Source organism: Hypomesus nipponensis, chromosome 23 (genome assembly GCF_054491055.1).
Source record: "Hypomesus nipponensis isolate SF chromosome 23, ASM5449105v1, whole genome shotgun sequence".
NCBI lineage: Eukaryota > Metazoa > Chordata > Actinopteri > Osmeriformes > Osmeridae > Hypomesus > Hypomesus nipponensis.
In genome coordinates this window covers 17,822,044-17,841,753 of record NC_140383.1, presented here as the reverse complement: position 1 = coordinate 17,841,753, position 19,710 = coordinate 17,822,044, and the positions used below count along the sequence as shown (strand labels likewise).

General features: G+C 39.6%; 1 protein-coding gene across 1 annotated transcript; it reads left to right on the top strand.

Annotated features, from left to right (window-relative positions):
- Positions 1-3,633: 3,633 nt before the first annotated feature.
- On the top strand, positions 3,634-19,101 carry adat3 (adenosine deaminase tRNA specific 3). Its single transcript, XM_084689733.1, has 2 exons — positions 3,634-3,788; positions 17,931-19,101. Exon 2 carries the CDS (start codon positions 17,943-17,945, stop codon positions 18,987-18,989), a length of 1,047 nt encoding a protein of 348 aa, XP_084545859.1. The 5' UTR covers positions 3,634-3,788; positions 17,931-17,942; the 3' UTR covers positions 18,990-19,101.
- Positions 19,102-19,710: the final 609 nt, after the last annotated feature.

Sequence of the window (19,710 nt, the reverse complement as noted above, 5' to 3'; positions counted from 1 at the left end):
ACACGTCATACTTTGCGACAACCAGTCGCGAGCATAGATTTATATGGTTACGAGCGTGTGAGCTAAGGCATTGCAGTGGCAGAATCTATGGGCAGAAAGTCCAATAAGAATCAGAGACATGATGCAAACTTAACGGAAATGATTTCCAACGCATTGTATCGGATGAAACAAACTGTTGCCATTAACATCTCCGTCGTTGTTCTCGCCAGGCAAAGAAAGCTTAGTTATTTTGGTAACCGAAATCTTCCATTATGCAGACCCACCATAGCTTACTGTCAACTTTATATTCAAACGAAGTGTCACAAAATTCACACTGCCTTCAATTTATCATCAGTGTAGAAATGTGGCCAGTGTTTTATATGTTCATCCTACAAAACCAAACGCCTATTAATGGATTTAAGGTGATCTAACAAGACTTGGTAATAATGTAATAAATAAAAACTTGAGAACTATGTCTAAAATTAACTTTTTTGAACGTTTGCCTTTGAAAGGGGCTTATTCACAGAACATTATAGGCTACAAGACGTTTCCATCAGATGTAAGTGGGGGTGAAACATTATTTGCCTACGTCAATAAAAGTTGCCCGCAAATGCGCTTGCGGATACTAACAGGGCACGAGCACAAAAGTTCACATTGGCCGATAGCCGATTTACATTGAGCTGAATGAGCCATAGACTTATATTGAATGATCACAGGGAGAAATGGCTTGAGTTGCCTGCTTTGTTGTAGCAAGTTTAGCAAATTGTTGTCACACACATGAAATGTTGTTAATATAGTTTATTCCAGTTATTTTAAAACAGATTTAATTTTTCGTAAAAACGTTCATGACATGTAGGCAAATATATTATGTTAAGCGCGAGCATATTGTTGACATGTCTATCTGGAGCCAAGACGAAGATTAATACTTTAACTGTTAACCACAATAGGAAATGATATATATTTACATAATATCAGTCTTGCCTTCAGAAGCTTTTGTTAAACACACCCATTATTCTTTTTTTGATTGTGTCATCACGCCAGACTGCTTTTGTGGGACAATGAAGGTCCTCAGTGATTATGTTTCACCCCCACTTACATCTGATGGAAACGTCTTGTAGCCTATATGGTTCTATGAATATGCCCCTTTCAAAGGCAAATGTTCAATAAAGTATACACACTTCTCGAGCTTTTATTTATTACATTATTAACACGTCTTGTTAGATCACGTTATTATCCATTAATAGACGTTTGGTTTTCTAGGTTGAACATATAAAACACAGGTTACATTTTGACACTGATGTGAAATTGAAGGCAGTGTGAAATTCGAGGCATATCTTTTGAATATAAAGTTGACAGTAAGCTATGGTAAGTCTGCATTATGGAAGATTTCGGTTACCAAAATAACTATTAAGCTTTCTTTGCCTGGCGAGTACAACGACAGAGCTGTTCATGTTAACAGTTTATTTCATCCGATACAATGCGTTAGAAATCATACTCATATCACGAAGGAAAAAAGAATCATATGTGATGAGTTCCATCTAGAATAGCCTTATATTTAGCCCTATAGCCTATTTCTAAAAAAACAAGTGAAAGGAATACTATACAGTCAGTGCCGCCGCTAGCCATTTTGGTTCCCTACGCATAATTCCTTTATGATGCCGCCGCCCCCCCCCCCCCACCACCACCACCACAACCACAGCTGGCCTGTCAATGCATCCACATTCTGTGTTTAATATGATGCTGGTTACGGAGTTAATGCGAGCGCGCAATGAGCAACATTTTGGGGCCTTTATTTGAGTGCATGATGTATTTTTGTCTCTTAATTTTTCAGCCCCACCCTTACGTTTCTTAGCATGGTTTTCCAAATTAATTATAAACATTTTAAACTGAAAGCATGCAGCCAAGGAGCTCTCCACCTTTATTACTCATTTAAAAACTATTTGATCAATCGAATATAAAAGCATCATAGAATGTACAGTAAAGTAACATCTAGCTGGCGTCAGTTATTTCAAATGCATAGATATTGTTTAACAGTAAAATCTAAATTTAGTTTGCACCTAACATATTTGAGTGTGCTAAAATTAGCAATAACGTCAGCTAGTTCGAGGTGTATGCATAGGCTAACAATAAGTTTGCAGCATATTTCCCGTATTTAACAATAATTAAACATGGACTTACCTGAAAGTGATGCACGGGCATCATCTTGCAGTTCATTTCTTTTTCTGCCCCTGACTCCTGTTGTCTTTTTGAGGCCATTTTCGAAAAGTTTACCTAGCCTACTGTCAAAGTTTGTCAGGCCACTGAGATAGAAAAGGGCACCCACGGCGAGCTTGGAAAGTTGAGTGTGTATTTGTTTTTTTGTGGGGTGGGGGTGGGGGGGGGGCACCATCGTAACGTTTTTTGAGCAATTAAATATATCTCTTGTTTTGCCTGTTTTGTGATAAACATGCCTAAAAGGTGCGTAATATTTATATAGGCCTACTGAAATAATATCGGCATTATAATTATAATAACTATGATGATTTTTCAGTTGGCAAATTTTTGGTGCCCCCTCAGGCTTGGTGCCCTACGCACAGCGCGTAGTGCGCGTTATGGGAGCGGCGGCACTGTATACAGAGACAGAATACATTTCCGTTAAGTTTGCATCATGTGTCTGATTCTTATCGGACTTGTAGGCCTACCCCATTCTGCCCATAGATTCTGCAACTGCAATGCCCACACGCTTGTAACCATATAAATCTATGCTCGCAACTGGTTGTCGCAAAGTATGACGTGTACAGCTAGTTGCAAGCATGCACGAGGTCTCGGAGCTAGGGAATAAAGAGCCACTTTTTAAAGCTAGACCGGAAGACACGGAAGTGGAAATATGGCCGCGTCCAGTCTCGCGCTCTCGCTTGGCTCACTGCTCCACTGAGCACTTTTCATAGAAATTAATGGGGACGCCATCTTGGAAGACAAAAGTAGCTTACTCTAGTTATATTGGCTGTTTATCAATCCGCTTTTTTTTCCGGTCTTGTGTTCTTGCGAACTCGTTTGACGTCATCTTTCATAGCCCAAGTACAGTTCCAATCCAAAGAACACAAGTCACCAAGAACGCCAAAAATACCCGGAAATGTTCTTGATCCGCCCCTTTTATCAAGGATGCATCGGGTGGTGACTTGACCAGCGAGAACGCTTCTGATTCCCCAGAAGTCATTGCAAGATGTCAAGCGAGGCGGACAAACCTCACAACTGTAATTTTTTACTTTTCATATTTCAGCTAAACAGTACGTGTAAATCAGCATCTGAATTATAATGTGACGAGAAATAGGCATTGTAGTCCCTGAAAATGTTCTTATTTTATTGATGAAACGGCTAATTTGTAAATTTGCTCCAACTTTTCGATAACCTAGTTAACATTAGGTACTAGCAAGGGCTACAAAAAACGTAAAATTAGAGGTAGAGGGACCATTTTTTAGCTTTGTTATCTAGTTTTTGTAGTTCGTCAGTGTTATCATAATGCTGCGAGTCCAAAACCCTAACCATCTCAATTCATTCTCCGTCCTTGCAAGACCATTCTCGCAAGGACGCTTGAGGAGAATGTAGCGTTACTTGCGTTCTCTGATAAACAGCCTATGCTTGGCTCACACACTAGCGACTGGTTGTCGCAAAGTATGACGTGTACTGAATCTGGTGAGAGGCAAAACGCAGCTGCTGCTATTAGGTGAACACAGCTGGCATACTTACGGCAACCAGTTAGCTTAAACCAGTTGGGGTATAACACCTGGACCACGTTATTCGTCGCCATTTAAGGAACCAAACTCTAATCGGTGAGCAAATGGGGTTAGTGGTTCATATGTTGTTACTATCTTGTCAATTTATTTTGCAAGCCAACGCTACATATATTTGAATGCATACTGTTTTTTGCCAACTCTTTGGCTAGCTAGCTAGTAGGTTAGCTAGCAGTGACGAGTGTGGTAGCTTATCAACTTGCTTTGGGGTTCACTTTTCAAAGCGAAAGACAAAATACGAAAGAATGTCAAATACAGTACAGGTACAAGTCTATTTGGTTTCTCTAGTCTACACCAGGAGCGTCGCCGGCCATTTTTACACTCAACCTTTTGAGTGTAGCCCTGAATGTAATTTTAATATCTTGACCCCAAAAAAGTGAGATGCGTTTGTTTTCGTAACATGCTGTAATAGTCTGTTAAAATAACTAGTGTTTCAAGCATGTCAGATAGGTGGTGGGCCGAAGCTCAAAATCGTGCATTTGAACGATCGCTGGCGATGGAGGAGCTGGATTTTTCTGTATCGCTTTAAAACTTTTCTACAACCCTTACATTTGTTGGCATGTCCAGTTCTTGCACATTTTTCGAGGAACAAACATTTTGTTTCTTTATCGACTTAGGCATGTTTTCCGGACAACTATGGTCCGCATCCAATAAGACCTCGTATACAAGACACCTTCTTAAAATCCACCAATCGTATACCCCGATATTCAATGCGAGTAAAGTAGGAAGTAAACATTGACGTGCATTTGTGAGCCGGTATATTGTCAGTGGTCGACTGGGCTTCAAATGTATGGAATAAAAGTAAAACAAATGGCTAATTCAGGTATTCTCCAAAGAAACATTGCCACATTCCACTTAAACGAGCATATTTGTTAACAGTTAACAGTTAAGTGATAATGAAATGTGCAGAACATTGTTCAAATAAATGCACATTGTTTTGTGTGTGTTGCCTAAATATAATAATGACATGAATCAATGACATACGTAATTATAATTGGTCAAGAGTAGGTATACCACATCAGTAACACTTATCAATGCATGTTGACATCTCAGCCCACTTGGAAAACAAACCTCATTAGCATAAAACGCGCATGTGCACTATTAAACGATTTAATCTACCCATTTACTGAAGCTAGTTGGTCCAGTTTGTTCAGAGTCCATTGCAATTGCATGATTTTGATAGCAAAGAAAGCATTCTTGCATAACAAGCAGTGGAAAGATTCAACCTAAATTCAGAACCATATGCTCGGTCAGTGGTTCCCAAACCTGGTCCTCAGGGCACGCCTGTCCTGCATGTTTTAGATCAGAGGTCTTCAAGCCTGGTCCTCGGGGACCCCGTCCTGCACGTTTGATATGTTTCCCTGCTCCAACACACCTGATTCAAATGAATGGTCGTTAACAGGTTTCTGCCTAACTAGATAACGACCCATTCATTTGAATCAGGTGTGTTGGAGCAGGGAAACATCTAAAACATGCGGGACAGGGGTGCCCTGAGGACCAGGGTTGGGAACCACTGTGCTAGGTAATGCTGGATTTCACAGGGGTGTTACAGTAACTTTACCCACACAACAAATATAGCTAAACCACGCAAGAGTGAAAATGCAGCTCTGGAGAAGGTTTTCTGTATTTTGTATAGCAAGATGTACAGTGGGGTCAGTGTATACAAATAACCTACTGCAAAATCAATTTTGCTGCCACTATCTCAAGTGCACCACATTTTATTTGGAAATTAGTTGACAGACATTGCATGCTTAATAAAAGCACAGACAGGATGGGCAGGACAAAGAAGACCTATAATCTGATGTGGAATACCATGCTCCTCTAGTCGTCCGAGTGTCCGATCCCATGTTTTTTGTACAATAAAGGCTATAGAGTGAAGAGATTAAAAAACATAATCTTAAGATGTTTAAAGATTGAGTTAGAAAGACAATGACGAAGGTTAAAGGTCGGGAAATAACTTTTAGAGCAGACCGAGACCTATTGCTCGTTTGATTATGTTGACACAGCTCAGTCTCCCATGTTCAGCCAGCTCAGTCTACTATCTCCAGTCAGCTCAGGGTCCCATCTCCAGTCAGCTCAGTCTACAGCACACTCAACAAGAGGTTGACACAAGACAGCTTACACCCTCCACCTGGAACACATTATAGCATCAGATGTTTAATAACAGTCCAACTCGGATGTTGTGTATTACTTTTTACAGGGTTTTTGGGGATCACTTGCAAGGGCTACCCTATTCAGGGTCAGCCAGTGTCGATTTTAAGTCTCCACTAAACACGAGGAAGAGCCAAGACTACATAAACACTTTCAACATGCTACATATTATGGTATTTGTTGTATAATAACGTCTCAATAATGTTCTCATATTTCTTTGTGTTTTTTGGCCATCCTGAGCACAGCCAGCTAAATCTCCAGGTCAGTGAGTGCCCAGTGAGTGGTTTTAATCACCGCCACTGATTAAAATAAATGAAGAAAATTAGGTAAAATATAGCTGCAAGCATCGATGCGGGTTCCTCCTCAAAATGGCAAAATATTATAAAAATGTACAATGTAGAAGCAAAACGACTTCATGTTTGGCCAACAACAATAAGCTGAATGGGGATTTGAAGTAGGGCTGCCACTAACGACTATTTTTCTTTCGATTAATCTGTAGACTATTTTAGCGATTAGTCGATGAATCTAAACGATAATTTTTTATTTATTTTTTAAACAAAACTGTAGGTTTAAACTATCAACTCCAACGTTAATTAAAATATTTAGATAAGGTACATAACATATCCCAACATACACGAACACACACCCCTTTTAAACCAAAAATTCCAAGGTGCTGGTTCTGGGCTGGTGCTTATGCCAGTTCGGTAATGATTAGATGGCGATATTTGCCAATTATCCAAGAACCAGGTGGTCTACATTTACCACACTCTAGAGCCGGAGTAGGGCTAACGTCTTTAAATCACTTCATATGCCTCCATTGTCCTAGCAAAGCGTCATGGTTACGGTTAACAAGTTAGCTAAATAGCAAGAGCTAACCTGGAGAGCCATCTTATCGACCAACGTAGAATAAACCCTGATTCTAACCTACCTAAACATTTATTCAATGGAAACTCTAAGGTAGCAGGCAGACAACTTTATAGCTTTAATAATGCGTGTATTTAGCAGCTACAATGACAACATAGATTAAAAAGGCTATCCCTTATAAACATGAATAGACAACACCAGATAACGGTGGTTTTGCCTTTTTTGCGCCTGTATGTTTTCTTTTCAGGTGCTCGTGCATAGCGCAGGTGCTGCTGTGGTAAGCCATTGAAACTTTGCACAGTGTACAAACCACCTTATTGTTTGGTGATAGCATTAAGTCGAAGTATTCCCATACTTTTGAAGCCTCGGGTATTTGAGGACTCGGGTTTTGGAACCAAGTCGGACTCTGCATCTGCCATGATATTTGAGCGTTGACTGGAGCCGACCAATGACTTGAGCCAACAACGACTGACGTCATGCAAGCACCAATTACAATGTGATATTGAAGAAGAACACTTGTTATAATGAATTGAAGCGTTTTTTGTATTTTTTATAGTAAAAAATTTGTTTTAAAAGATGTGTCGATTAAAAATATTGATGTCGAAGCATTTTCAGCGACATCGACGAATCGCGGCAGCCCTAGTTACAAGTCAGTCTCTCTATCCTCTCTGCTACACACCAACTGCTGAGATTTTATGAATCAAAAGGGCAGAGTATTACCTTTGGTCAGCTTTGGGACAAAGGTTAAGAACGGTTGACATTTCAAGGTAAAATTGCACATGATACTTCCGAATGTCATCTTGAAGCCAATGAGGTTTGTAAAACCATCTGTCAAAACTATTTTTGATTTATTGACACAGAGATCCCGAAAACGGCTTGAATACAGGGACCTTAAAACTCTTCTTGAGTTTATATCTTTCCAGAGCCTCAGTAAATGCACCCTTCACAGTAGTCATGGGTGTCACTGGGCTAGGGCAGAAGTGATGATCAATTCCTTGCAAAACTAGCCTATGGCTATACTGTAGCCGACTCACTGCCCCCATGAAACTACACAAGATGCACAATCAGGGTGACTAACAAGAGTATATTAACTAACAAACAATAACATTGCAAACATCTAACTGAACGAATACAACAAGCGTTTTTTGACATTTCGCACTGCATGGTGGATACCCAAGAGCGTTGACGCTGATTATCTAGCTGTGCTCCGACTGCGTGATATGAGGAGATGCGAGTGACGCGCTAAGGTCTCGGAGTCTCCTGCATTAACAAGTTCTGCCCGATTAGCAAGCTATTTTTACAAATGTTTTTTTGGCGATTGAATGGTAATGCAAGCTAGCTAAAAACAATGTTAGTTAGCTCGGCTAAACTGGATTGCAAAGCAACAGACATCAACAAAAGATTACATCAAACAACAATTTCGCCAAATCTGACTGCAGCTTTGTACACCATATTGTGTCATGGTTGTTTGAGTTAAACAACTTGATAAATGAATTAAATGTCTGTTAAATGTTAAATCCAACTATAAATGTATAAAAGAGAGTTCCAATTAAATCTGAATTATTTTTAAACCTAGAGGTTTAAAAGGTTACCTTTGCCTAAACTGACATCCACCAAATCAGAGTTTCAACATACATTTACACATTCAATCTCTTTTTTACTCTACTCTTAAGGCATGACTATGTTTAACTTAATGTCTGCACCTCTGTCACCAACTGTCTCTGGAGTGGGGGGTGGGGGCTTCACAGGGTGTCTACAGATATAAACTAGTTAAATTTAAGACTTAAAACCTTTTAATACCACTTCCAAATGAAATTAACGACCAAACTTACGGTGAAAATACAAATATAAAATGTGGAAATATACAGTCATCTTCCCAAACACCGATGTCTGTTCAAAATGAACACTATGGTAAAATGACAACAATCGGTTGAGTTTAAGAACATTGAGCCTCATTCTCGAACATTTTAAACAAGTTTCTTCTGAATGGTTTCTTACGGGCTTCGGAAAAACAATGTAAGAAAAAGACATCCGCCAAATTCATGAACGCTTGAAAATGTGTTCCTATGCAGCAGAGGTTTTCTGAGCTGTGCTCCCCGGGAAAAGTTTTTTTAAGTTGAAAGCGTGTCCTCGTGCTCCTGATTTGCATACATACACGTCCCAACAGCTCCTTATAAGGGCATGCAACAGCAGTGACGTGTGCAGTCAGAATCGACACAATTAGGAAAGCAACAGGAATGCAAGTTATTTCTAAGGGAAAAGCAACTGTTGCACAGGTGCATCGGTGCAACATCATACCAGTAAGATGAGCAGTGGAATTCTCCACTGGATCTAACAGTGTACACACTAAGCAAGGTTAATTATTATAATTATTTAAAGGATGTCTGTTATGGCGAGCCAAGGATGTCTGTTATGGCGAGCCGTTTTATCATTTAACCAATGAGTCCTTGATATCAAAAATTTAAATTCTTTATCAAAAATACGATTCCAAGCTTTCTCAGTAAGTATGACAAGCTGTTTTATCATGCAACCAATGAATTGTTGATATCCAGAATTGAATTGTTGAAATCCAAAATTCGAATTCTTGCTACCAAAATGCAATTTTTGATATCCAGAATGAGAATTTTTATGTTTTTTGAGCAATTTAATACATCTCTTGTTTTGCCTGTTTTGTGATATACATGCCTAAAAGGTGGCTAATATTTATATAGGCCTACTGAAATAATATCGGCATTAAAATTCTAATAACTATGATGATTTTTCAGTTGCCAATTTTTTGGTGCCCCTTCAAGACTTGGTGCCCTACGCACAGCACGTAGTGCGCGTTATGGGAGCGGTGGCACTGAGTTGATGTGAACGCAATCACCAACAATTTCTCATAACTTCAGACACAGTTTTTTTAAATGCAAGTCCTTTGATCCTTGTGGTTTTTTAAGGAAACGCATTTGAGACAACTCAAAGCAGATTTACCCCTGCTATTTCGAGTTCAGAAAGTCTTCTGAAGTTCAGAACAAATCCCAGATGAGAGAACTTGAATGCCAAATGTTTTCCTAAATCCAATTCCGAAGAAATTCCTTCTTAAAATGTTCTCAATTGCGTTAGAGAATGAGGCCCATTGACTAAATGTGTGTAATCGAAAGGATAACAAATGTAAATGCTGTCCTAAATTATATTTTTTATTACACAATGGTGGAGCAGAAACTAGCAACTCAGTGAATCCCATTAAAAAAGTACTTCTCTTGAGTGGTTTTTATTCAGATGAATAATCATTGGATTCAGGTCAAAAATCTATCACTGGAACTGGATTCATAACTTAAGACACCCAGTCAGCAGCTTGGCATGCTGGGACATTGTTGGGAAAATTGAAGATGCAACACATTTATCCTGTATAAGAATGATTCTGTGTTCAGCATTCCTTGTGTGTAGAGAGAGGCCTACCCCCAAATCTGAACTTTGGGTAACACTAGGCATATGTAAACAAGGAGACCTGGGCTGCCAACTCGCTCAACACGCACACCAGGTCTATGCAAGGAGCCAATGAAGAAGAGCCATGGAACATTTGCATGCCTTTGTCTTAACCACTGACTGTAAAAAGCAGGGCTGCTTAAATAGCTAGCTAGCACAACATGCTAGCAGACAAACTTTGTAGCACAATGGCGTGTGATGTTTTTGTCTCCTTGTGGGCCGGCCGCAAGCAATAAACTTTCTTAAACTTGTTCACCGACTGACTGTGCAATGCTTGATAGATCAATATTTCTGACAGACATGGAAAGGGTTAAACATTTAGACTTTCATGAAAGTAAAAAATGCTGGTTTGTCCTTCCGACAATGTCCTCCAAAAAGCAGTCTGCAGAGCTACTGTGTCTGTGGGGTGACTGTCTGTCTCTGGAGGGCTGGCAGGCAGGGGCAAGCAGGACTTGTAGTCAGGGCAGGCCAGTTGGATGAAGCTGTCCTGGGGTCAGGGCTGAAGAGAAGTTGTCCAGCTAGAGGAAGGTGGGACGTCAATATGGGACGCCGTTTGTAAAAAGTTGCACGTCCGTTAATCCTGCAAATTTTTTGCACATTTAGCACAAATAAATGCAGCACAATTTTTAACGGTCACTTTTTTAACATTTAGAGGGAAATTCATCTAAATACATGTCATAACTTACCCAGAGCAATGTTCTGCAGTATGCAAAATAATACAATATTTTATAAAACTGTTAAATCTAAATGTTTAATCTAAATGTAAATCTAAATAAAAAGTGATTAAATGGATTTCCTTTTTTGAGCTGCATTACTGATTTCACTCAAAGTAACAAACATTTTCTAGCTATATAACACAACTTTACTTACTGATCTCAGTGATGTGACAGTGGTAGCAGAGCTGGAAGTGCCTGTCTGCACCACTGGTGTGGAGACCTGAAACAAGAGCCCACATGTTAAATGTCAGATATGGCAATAAAGCCCCTTCAAGTTCAAGAGGGGTGAAGTCTCCCTGGTACTATGTTGATATCATGGCCTCTGAAAGAGTCATACTTTGGCCTACAGTGAAGTGCCTTAAAGTTTTGGATTCAGTAGACTATTGGCTACATGATGAATAATATAAAGCCAAACCATTGGTTTATTATGGTGAAATACATAATACTATTGTACAATTATATTGGCATGCCTCCAGGTCTTGAAACCAGTGTGAAAAAAAGTTTTGGGGACATACAAATAAGGGGACACAACACAGCCATTAGTTTCTGGCATGTACGGTTCGGGAGATTTAAGGCTTTGTCTTTCTCAAGCGTCAATTGACTTTGAAGGGTTTTAAGGTACTGTAATTAGCGATCGCACTAACTAAGCATCCGAGTCTTTAGCATCCGTGTCGCTCTGACAAATGTTAGCTAACTCTAGCTAGCTAGCTAGGTAATGTAACTTCCTCCAAGTTATATTAAGAAGTTAAAATGAAAACCACTTAACATTAATGATGTGGACGGCACCATCGGTGGACCTGCACCTTGGAGGCTGCCCTTACACCTTCCATAACGGGGCGTTCGATCTCTCATAACTGGAATGAACTAGCCATGTTTGAGTCCTGTCACCCACATTGCACCTACTGATCCGGCTATGGGCGGGGCTGTGTGCACTGCTACTGCCAGGAGCTCGGATATTGGCTCGTCTCTAAATATTTAGCTAAATATTTAACTACTAAGCTAAATAATTAGCTAAATATTTAGCTAAATATTCAACTATTTAGATTTAACATTTAGATTTAACATTTAGATTTAACATTTAGATTTAGATGTAACAATTAACATTTATATTTAATAGCTCTATAAAATTATTTTATTATTTTGCATACTGCAGAACATTGTTCTGGATAAGTTATGCCATATATGTGAATTTCCCTCTAAATGTTAAAAAAAAGTGACCGTAGCTTTTTACATCTACACTTTACATAAACTACAGTTTTGACTGTGAAATGCAGTGGCACTTGAATCCAAATGTGTTGACCTGATGGAGACCCGGCCATGCAAAGTCACTCTAAACATGGGTATTTAGTGGGCATAGAGTATTAAGCTCTAAACTGGTCAATATATACACATCTGAGAAAAGACCTTTGCCTGGAAACAATGATTCTGACTGTCAGAGACCTTTAAATAGGCTGACCGAGTGAAACTAGCCTGGCTAACGTTGGTCGCTTTCTCAGGCAAATGACGAATGAAATGGGCTTAATTTTGAAAGATCCCTTGTCTACAAAAAGCTCTTGTCTACAAAAAGCAGTCCTCCCTGACTTTTTTGGAGGAGAATTGAGTTAAATACAATATTGTTTACACACTGCCAGTGAGCGAGCCAAGTCTGACTGTTCAGGCTAACGTCAAAACAATGTACCCCGGGATGCAGTCTCACTCCACTTACAAGTTTTCCACAAATAACTAAAAAAACATCTGGCTAAAAGCACAATTCCCCAATTATCTGGAAGGCTGCCCTGCTCGTCTTTTTTTTGTGTAGACCGAACTGTGAATTTATGAACATGACGCGATCAAAGCATGGCTGCCGCCTAAACCTATGCGGTCTCCCTTGCGTCCTAACTCACTCCAATTACAAAGACTTTCACGACAAAAATCACAATTCTGAGCCTTGGTCTGTGGGGAATCGCGTGTTCTCCTAAAAGCTGCCCTCCTCTACCTTTTTGATGAATTCGCCGAGATGCTAAATGATTCACTAATTACACAGAGGGAAAACGCAAGCTACTTTTTGAGTTTGGTTTTCCATCACTTCAAACTCACAATCTAAAGGTCTCAAAGAGCTCAAACCTTCACCATAATTCAAGAGTAGTGTACTTTCACGAACCCAATCATTGATTCTAGCTTAAAATGTTAAAAAATAGGACTTACCGAACGTGGCTGCCTCCAACACGGGTCGGCTATCAGGTGATTCTAGTTGAAAACAACAATGGCCATCGAAGAATAATTTATATTCGTAACGGCGAGCTGCAATTGGAAGCAAAATGAAACAGGAGCTAAAGACCAAGGGTGGGGCTTGGTCAGCACACCATTTCCAGAAAGGATGTGTGTGTGTGTCTCGCCAAGCTTGCGCGTGTGTCAAGTAGGGTGACCACCTGTCTTGCTTTGCGCTGTATCGCACAATATTTTCAATATGCGACGTGCGGGACAAGGGGTGAAAAGGTGTGACACAACGCAAAGCGGGACAGGGTGTCACCCTAGTGTCAAGGGGCAGGATGAGTCTGTAAAATTTGGAGCGCGCTGTGGAGCAATTCAATCATATGTTGACATACCAAGGTGAAATTGCGTATTGTATTTCAGAATGATGTCAACTTGAAGGCACTGTTTGAAAAATTGGGCCATTTAGCGGAGAAATATAATACTAATCCTACCGGAGGAACCCTAATTAAAGCTCACTGAGCTACCATTGTGGTACCGAGACTTGTAGGCTTACAAGGCTAGCTACTTGACGCATGGTCACCTAGGTTGTTTTTACTATCAGCTGATCCTGTTATGAACCATTCGATTAGCTAACAAGATGATACACGAGTTCTGGTTGGTTGGAGAGTTAGGTAGTTGAGACGATTGCCTGATAAAGTTGCTAACTTTGAACTAAGCTACAGGAAAAATGTGCAAGAATTAGATGTGCCAACAAACGAAAATGTTTTAAGAAAAAAACGACGTTGATAATATCAAAAATCCAGCTCCTCCATTGACGGGAACAGGTCATTAAAAAAACTAAAGCAGATACGCGGGCTCGGCCACCACCTAAGGGAACGTCTCTAGCTCTAACTGTCTGAGGAGGTCTCATATTCCGGGCTGAGTGACGGTCAGTGAAAGCGGGAAGAGACTAGAATAAATAGCAGAACGTAGGCAGAAACATCTGGTTGTTTTGGGATTTTTGAAAACAGTAGCAGCTAAAGATAACAATCTAACTTACAGGGTTCGACATAAGCGATGGCCCGGGGCCAGTAAAAAGTAACGTTGGGACAGTTAGATAGCAACCCACTGGCCCGATCGGGCCACTGCAAATCATTGATTGAAAAAAATAAAAATAATTTGCATCGTAAAAGTTAACATCCTTCATATGTTTTGCTCTCTGCTAAATGCATAAATAACTTTGCAGCTCGTGGGGCGCACATTTGGCAAATCAAGAGTTGAGTGAGTGACGAGTGGTTGTAAAATTGTAATTCTCTAATCTCAATACATTTTTTAAGAACTGGCGCGACACAAAAGTGAAGGCTGAAAGCTAAGTAGAGCTATGAGTTCAAACGGAAGCAGCTTTTTTTACGGAGCTTACATGCACTGTGTCGTCTGTCGTATGTTCCCGTATAAAGCAGACATAAGTGGATCTTTTTTACACAGGCACCGACAATTTTCGTAAACAATCCCTGACCAGCCATGCTAGCAGGCAGCACCTGGTTTGCGTGACAGTTAAGCGGATGGTTGACAATCCATCTTCCAGGCCGTTGACCATGCTGGTTAGGAATTTAAATGCAGATGCCCATCATTATGTAGGACCAAACCTGCCATATTTAAAAATGAATGAATGAATAAATAAATGTCCACATCCATGCATTTAGACATAAATAAATGAATACATGTACTAATTAATAATGAATTGTCAATCAATATTACCTTATAATTTACATGTATTTATTAGTGCTGTCAGTTTAACGCGTTATTAACGGCGTTAATGCAAACCCAAATTAACGGCGTCAATTATTTTATCGCGCGATTAACGCTCTTTTTGGCCTAGCAAACTTTGTAGTTTTTTTCACATGCTGTTGCAACAACTACCGACGTTAGAAAAACTACAACACCACACCGGATCTAGCTAGACCGGAAACAAAACAACAGGCACGCCAAACACTCGTTTGGCTTGCGAGCTGGCTAAAGAGTAGTAGCAGAGCCCGTTTACGGATATTAGACATTCTCTGGTAGTAGGCTAACGTTACGTTTTGAGTGGATGACGAGCGCGAGATGCCGAAATGGATGCCAATAAGATTCTGAATGGAAAGTTTGCTTTTAAAAAGTTGCCAAATGGTTCTATTGACAAGACCAGTGATCTGTGTGTTTTGTCGTTGTAAACTGAGCTATCATCGAAGCACGTCCAGTCTGAAATACCACTTGATGGCCAAGCACACAGCTGATAAGAATTCTCTGCCCCCTCGTCAAAGCCAGGCGATTGCAATGTTGTTTTCAATAAAAAAATATTTGCACAAAGCAATCCGAACCACTTTTCTATGTTGATAAGAGCATTAAAATTTGAAAAAAGATTGGGACAAAAAGAAATCAGGGACATTTAGAATAGATAAAAATGTGCGATTAATTGTGATTAATCGCGAGTTAACTATGACATTAATGCGATTAATCGCGATTAAATATTTGAATCGTTTGACAGCACTACTATTTATGTATTTATTTGTGTATTCATTTATTTATTCATTTATTTATTCATTCATGTATTCATTCATTTATTAATTCATGTGTTCATTCATTTATTCATTCATTCATTCCTGTATTTCTTCTTCTCAATATGTTAATGAGATGTGTCAATCAAAACAGGTAGGCGGTATTTGACACACCATTGGCTAATCGTTTTCCACGCTTTGTATTCGATTATGTAGCCTTACATCCATCCTTGCTGTCATGGACAACATAGCCTACATGGACAGGCTGGCCGACCTTGTTGAAAACAAATATTTAATTCACCATATATGATATTTGGATAAACAAACATGTTATAAAGATTTTACTACGTTAGTTGTGGGCTATCACTTAACACCCAACTTCACTACGCTGACCGGCCAACCATGTGTTTACCCCGATAAAAACGTAAACATTTTAAAATAAAAAATCCTTGTTGATTGTCAAACCAACATATTTGTCCTGTGTGTAAGAGCGAGATAGACAATCTGGCATATAGCCCCCAATCAAGCAGAAGAGAAATTTGTGAAGATTGACGACACAAAGTTAATCATCGAAGATGAAAAGTAGCTTAGTCCTAAATGGAGTTGTATGCCCCATAGCACATATTTTACAAAGACTACGGCAACAAAAGCCAAACGTTGCCACGTTATGTTGGGAATGGGATGCCGTTGCGACGGTTATTGTTGGAGCAACGAGTTGCCTAAATAGCCTGTAGCCTATGCCACGTTTATGTACATGTCAGCTTTACATGTAGAAAATAAAATCTCAGAGAAGGTGAAAGGCTTGGTGACCGGCGTGAAGAAATGCGCGCCTAGTGTGAACAGCATCGCGCCATTCGTAGTATATTGTGGCGCTCCAGGGCGCTTCGCAGCCAGTGTGTCCCAGGCGTTAGCTAGATTGAATCTATGGCTCTGGATTGATTGCAATGTCTGAACATCAGTTTCCACGCCTACTGGCCTCCTTTCATTATCATATTGGGAACAATGAATGAATAAATAAATGAATAAATAAATGAATATATAAATGAATGAATGAATCAATAAATCAATACATAAATGAATACAAAATAAATAAATACATACATGTAAAATATGTAACTATTGATTGACAATTGTGCATTAATTAATATATATATTCGTTTATTTCTGTCTAAATGCATGGATGTGGACATTTATTTATTCATTCATTCATTTGTAAATATGGCAGGTTTGGTCCTCCATACATCATGTTATTGCATGATTTATAACAACGGCATATCACGTAATTAAGACGGACAGACGTTCGCCTTGTTCCCTCGGGCTATTGAACTGCAGCAGAAGAATGGTGTCGACTTGGGTACTTAGTATCATACTGATGAAATGTAATGGAAGCTTTTATAAATTAGCATTGAGGGACCAGAGGTTTCAGTTTCAGCCAGACAGTCGTGCAGAAATGGCTGTCAGCAGGGAAGAGAGCACGTCATTTTTGAGGTTAGAAGTCAATTGTTTTGCTGACTATTACCTTATTATTTTTTATCACTAGAAATGTGATTTCATTTTTGTTCTTTCTATATCCAGGATGTGTTTAATAAATGGTTAAACATGTTAACAGAATAACATAACTTATAAGTCTTTGGTTTTGTTGTAACAATGATAAATTACAACTTTTGGAGGGGGGGCCAATAAAAATGGCCTTGGGGCCAGTAAGTTTCAAACCCACTGGCCCGTGGGGCCAGTCGCAATTTTTTTTATGTTGAACCCTGAACTTATAAAGAAACTGAAATTGCCTTTTGATTTATGATATAATCGGATTTGGTACCTACAGTCATGATAACACTGAGTCTAATGAAATGTTTATATTACATAAAGCTCAAATGAATGTTTTTTTGTTGTTGCTGGCATTCTATTTGTATGTTCCTAGCTGAGGTCACATTAAGCATACTCAAGGTCCGATGTTAGGTTTGGGCTAAGCCCCGAATGTTAACAATGTCTGTCTACGCCCCTGGTCTAGACAATAATGTTTTATTGGATGTCGTCAGGATACCTTTAATAAGTAGTGCTAAATAAAAAAAACAGACAGTTAGCAGTAGGGCTACTGTGTAGGATAAACGGTGATCTATTGCTTTTTATAGACAAAATGTTAGAAAGATGGGGTTCAGATATACATTTAAAATGTTTATATGATCATTGTAGTAACGCCATGTTGATTTGCTAGCTCACCATGGTCACCAATCATAAAATATGTTAATTGGTCTAATGTTTGGTTGGAAATCTCTTGACAGGAAGAGAAGAAAATGGAGCCACAATCAAAAAAGAAGAGAGAATTTGAACGTGACATTGATTTATGGGTTGCTTACCCAGTTCTATCTGATGAGCAGTCACAAGATCCTGAACTGATCGAGGCTTTTGCTGCTCCCATACTTAACAAGAAATACACATCTAGTCTGATAAAGGAGCTGTCTTCACTGTACCCATTGCAGGGACTTCAGCATATTAAGAGAGTGCGGGCTAGTAAAAACAGTTCTCACTCTCTAGAAGTACTTTTATGCCTTGTTGGCGATGTATCGGACAGTAGGAAGAAGATGGACATATCAGCTTTGTTGCCAGCAGAAAGATTTAGGTATGATTCTTTAGGGGACCCTTTTCTAGTCAGGATACCAGTATGTGCTCCTTTAACAAGAAATCAGTTTGAGCAAGTTGGCAAGCATTGGCCCACCTCCTTCCATGAAGACAAACTGATTACTTTGGCTCTGAAAGGACAGCTTTTCACAGATACACAGAAAATAAGAATGCATGCACACATGGTAGTTGCAGTTGCCGCTGCCAAAATTGCACAGGAGAGTGGTATGGAGGCTGTGGGGGCTGTACTGGTTGATCGTAAGACAAAGAACATCATGGCGGTAGGTCATGACTGTCGAAAGAACAATCACCCATTTCATCATGCAGTCATGGTCTGCATTGATCTTGTAGCTCGCAAGCAGGGAGGAGGGGCCTACATCTTTGAAAAATACCCTGCCTGCAAGTTTACACTCTCCAATTCCTTACATCTACATAAGGAAATATTGCCAACCTCCATAATCCAGCAAGATGTGACCAGTGAAGAAAAGGGTGACCAGCAGTACATATGTACCGGATATGATCTATATGTCACGCGAGAGCCCTGTCTTATGTGTGCCATGGCACTGGTTCATTCCCGCATAGGACGTGTCTTTTATGGGACAACCTCTGCTGATGGTGCACTTGGTACTAAATACAAAATCCATACTCAAAAAGGTCTGAATCATTGTTTTGAGGTTTTTAAAGGAGTCATGAGACAACACTGTGAGGATTTATGTACATAAGTCTGTGTGCCACACCAAAATAACTTCAGAGGTATAACTGAATGATCAGGTTTTAAGAGATGCATTTCTGGTAACTAGACTACAGTCATTAAATGTGAGACCAGTTTTACAATGATGTCTTATTGTGTCCTATTTTTTTCTCAAAGGTCGAAGTTTAGAACACAATGGCCCTCTTTTAGCAATTTCACTTCGAAACCAGTGCCAGACTGAGCGCAGAAATCCTCTTGTGACAGCGTTTACGTGTGATTATGAAACGTGTCTTGTCAATACAGTGTAAGAATAGTTGGGCATTGCTAAATATGGCAGCTGGAAACAATCACACAAATTTGATAGCCCTGACCCTCAATATCACGCCCCTATATACTGTATTCTCGGTTTACAGGACACGCTCCTAGAGTTTACGGCATGGAGATGTGTAATACGTTCTAGAAAAGAAATACAGGGTAGGTGATGTTGACAAGCACTTTTTGTCATATTTGCTGAAGAAAATTTCACATCCTGATAGCAACCAATAAATCTAAAGGCTTTACAGACTAATTTAATCAATCCAATATCTGTAGGCATCACAGGACTGTAATAAGCAATCATTAAGGTCAGACCGGCACTAACGATTGGACTGCATTTGGACCAAATGAAATGATTGGATGAGCTACTTGTCTGTCTACTTCCCTCCCGGCTGTAGTCAGGCATGTGTTATGGGGAAGTGGCTTTGAAGGGATGG

Excerpts from the sequence above, each read along its gene's own strand:
- adat3 (XM_084689733.1), top strand. The coding sequence starts at position 17,943 with ATGGAGCCACAATCAAAAAAGAAGAGAGAATTTGAACGTGACATTGAT.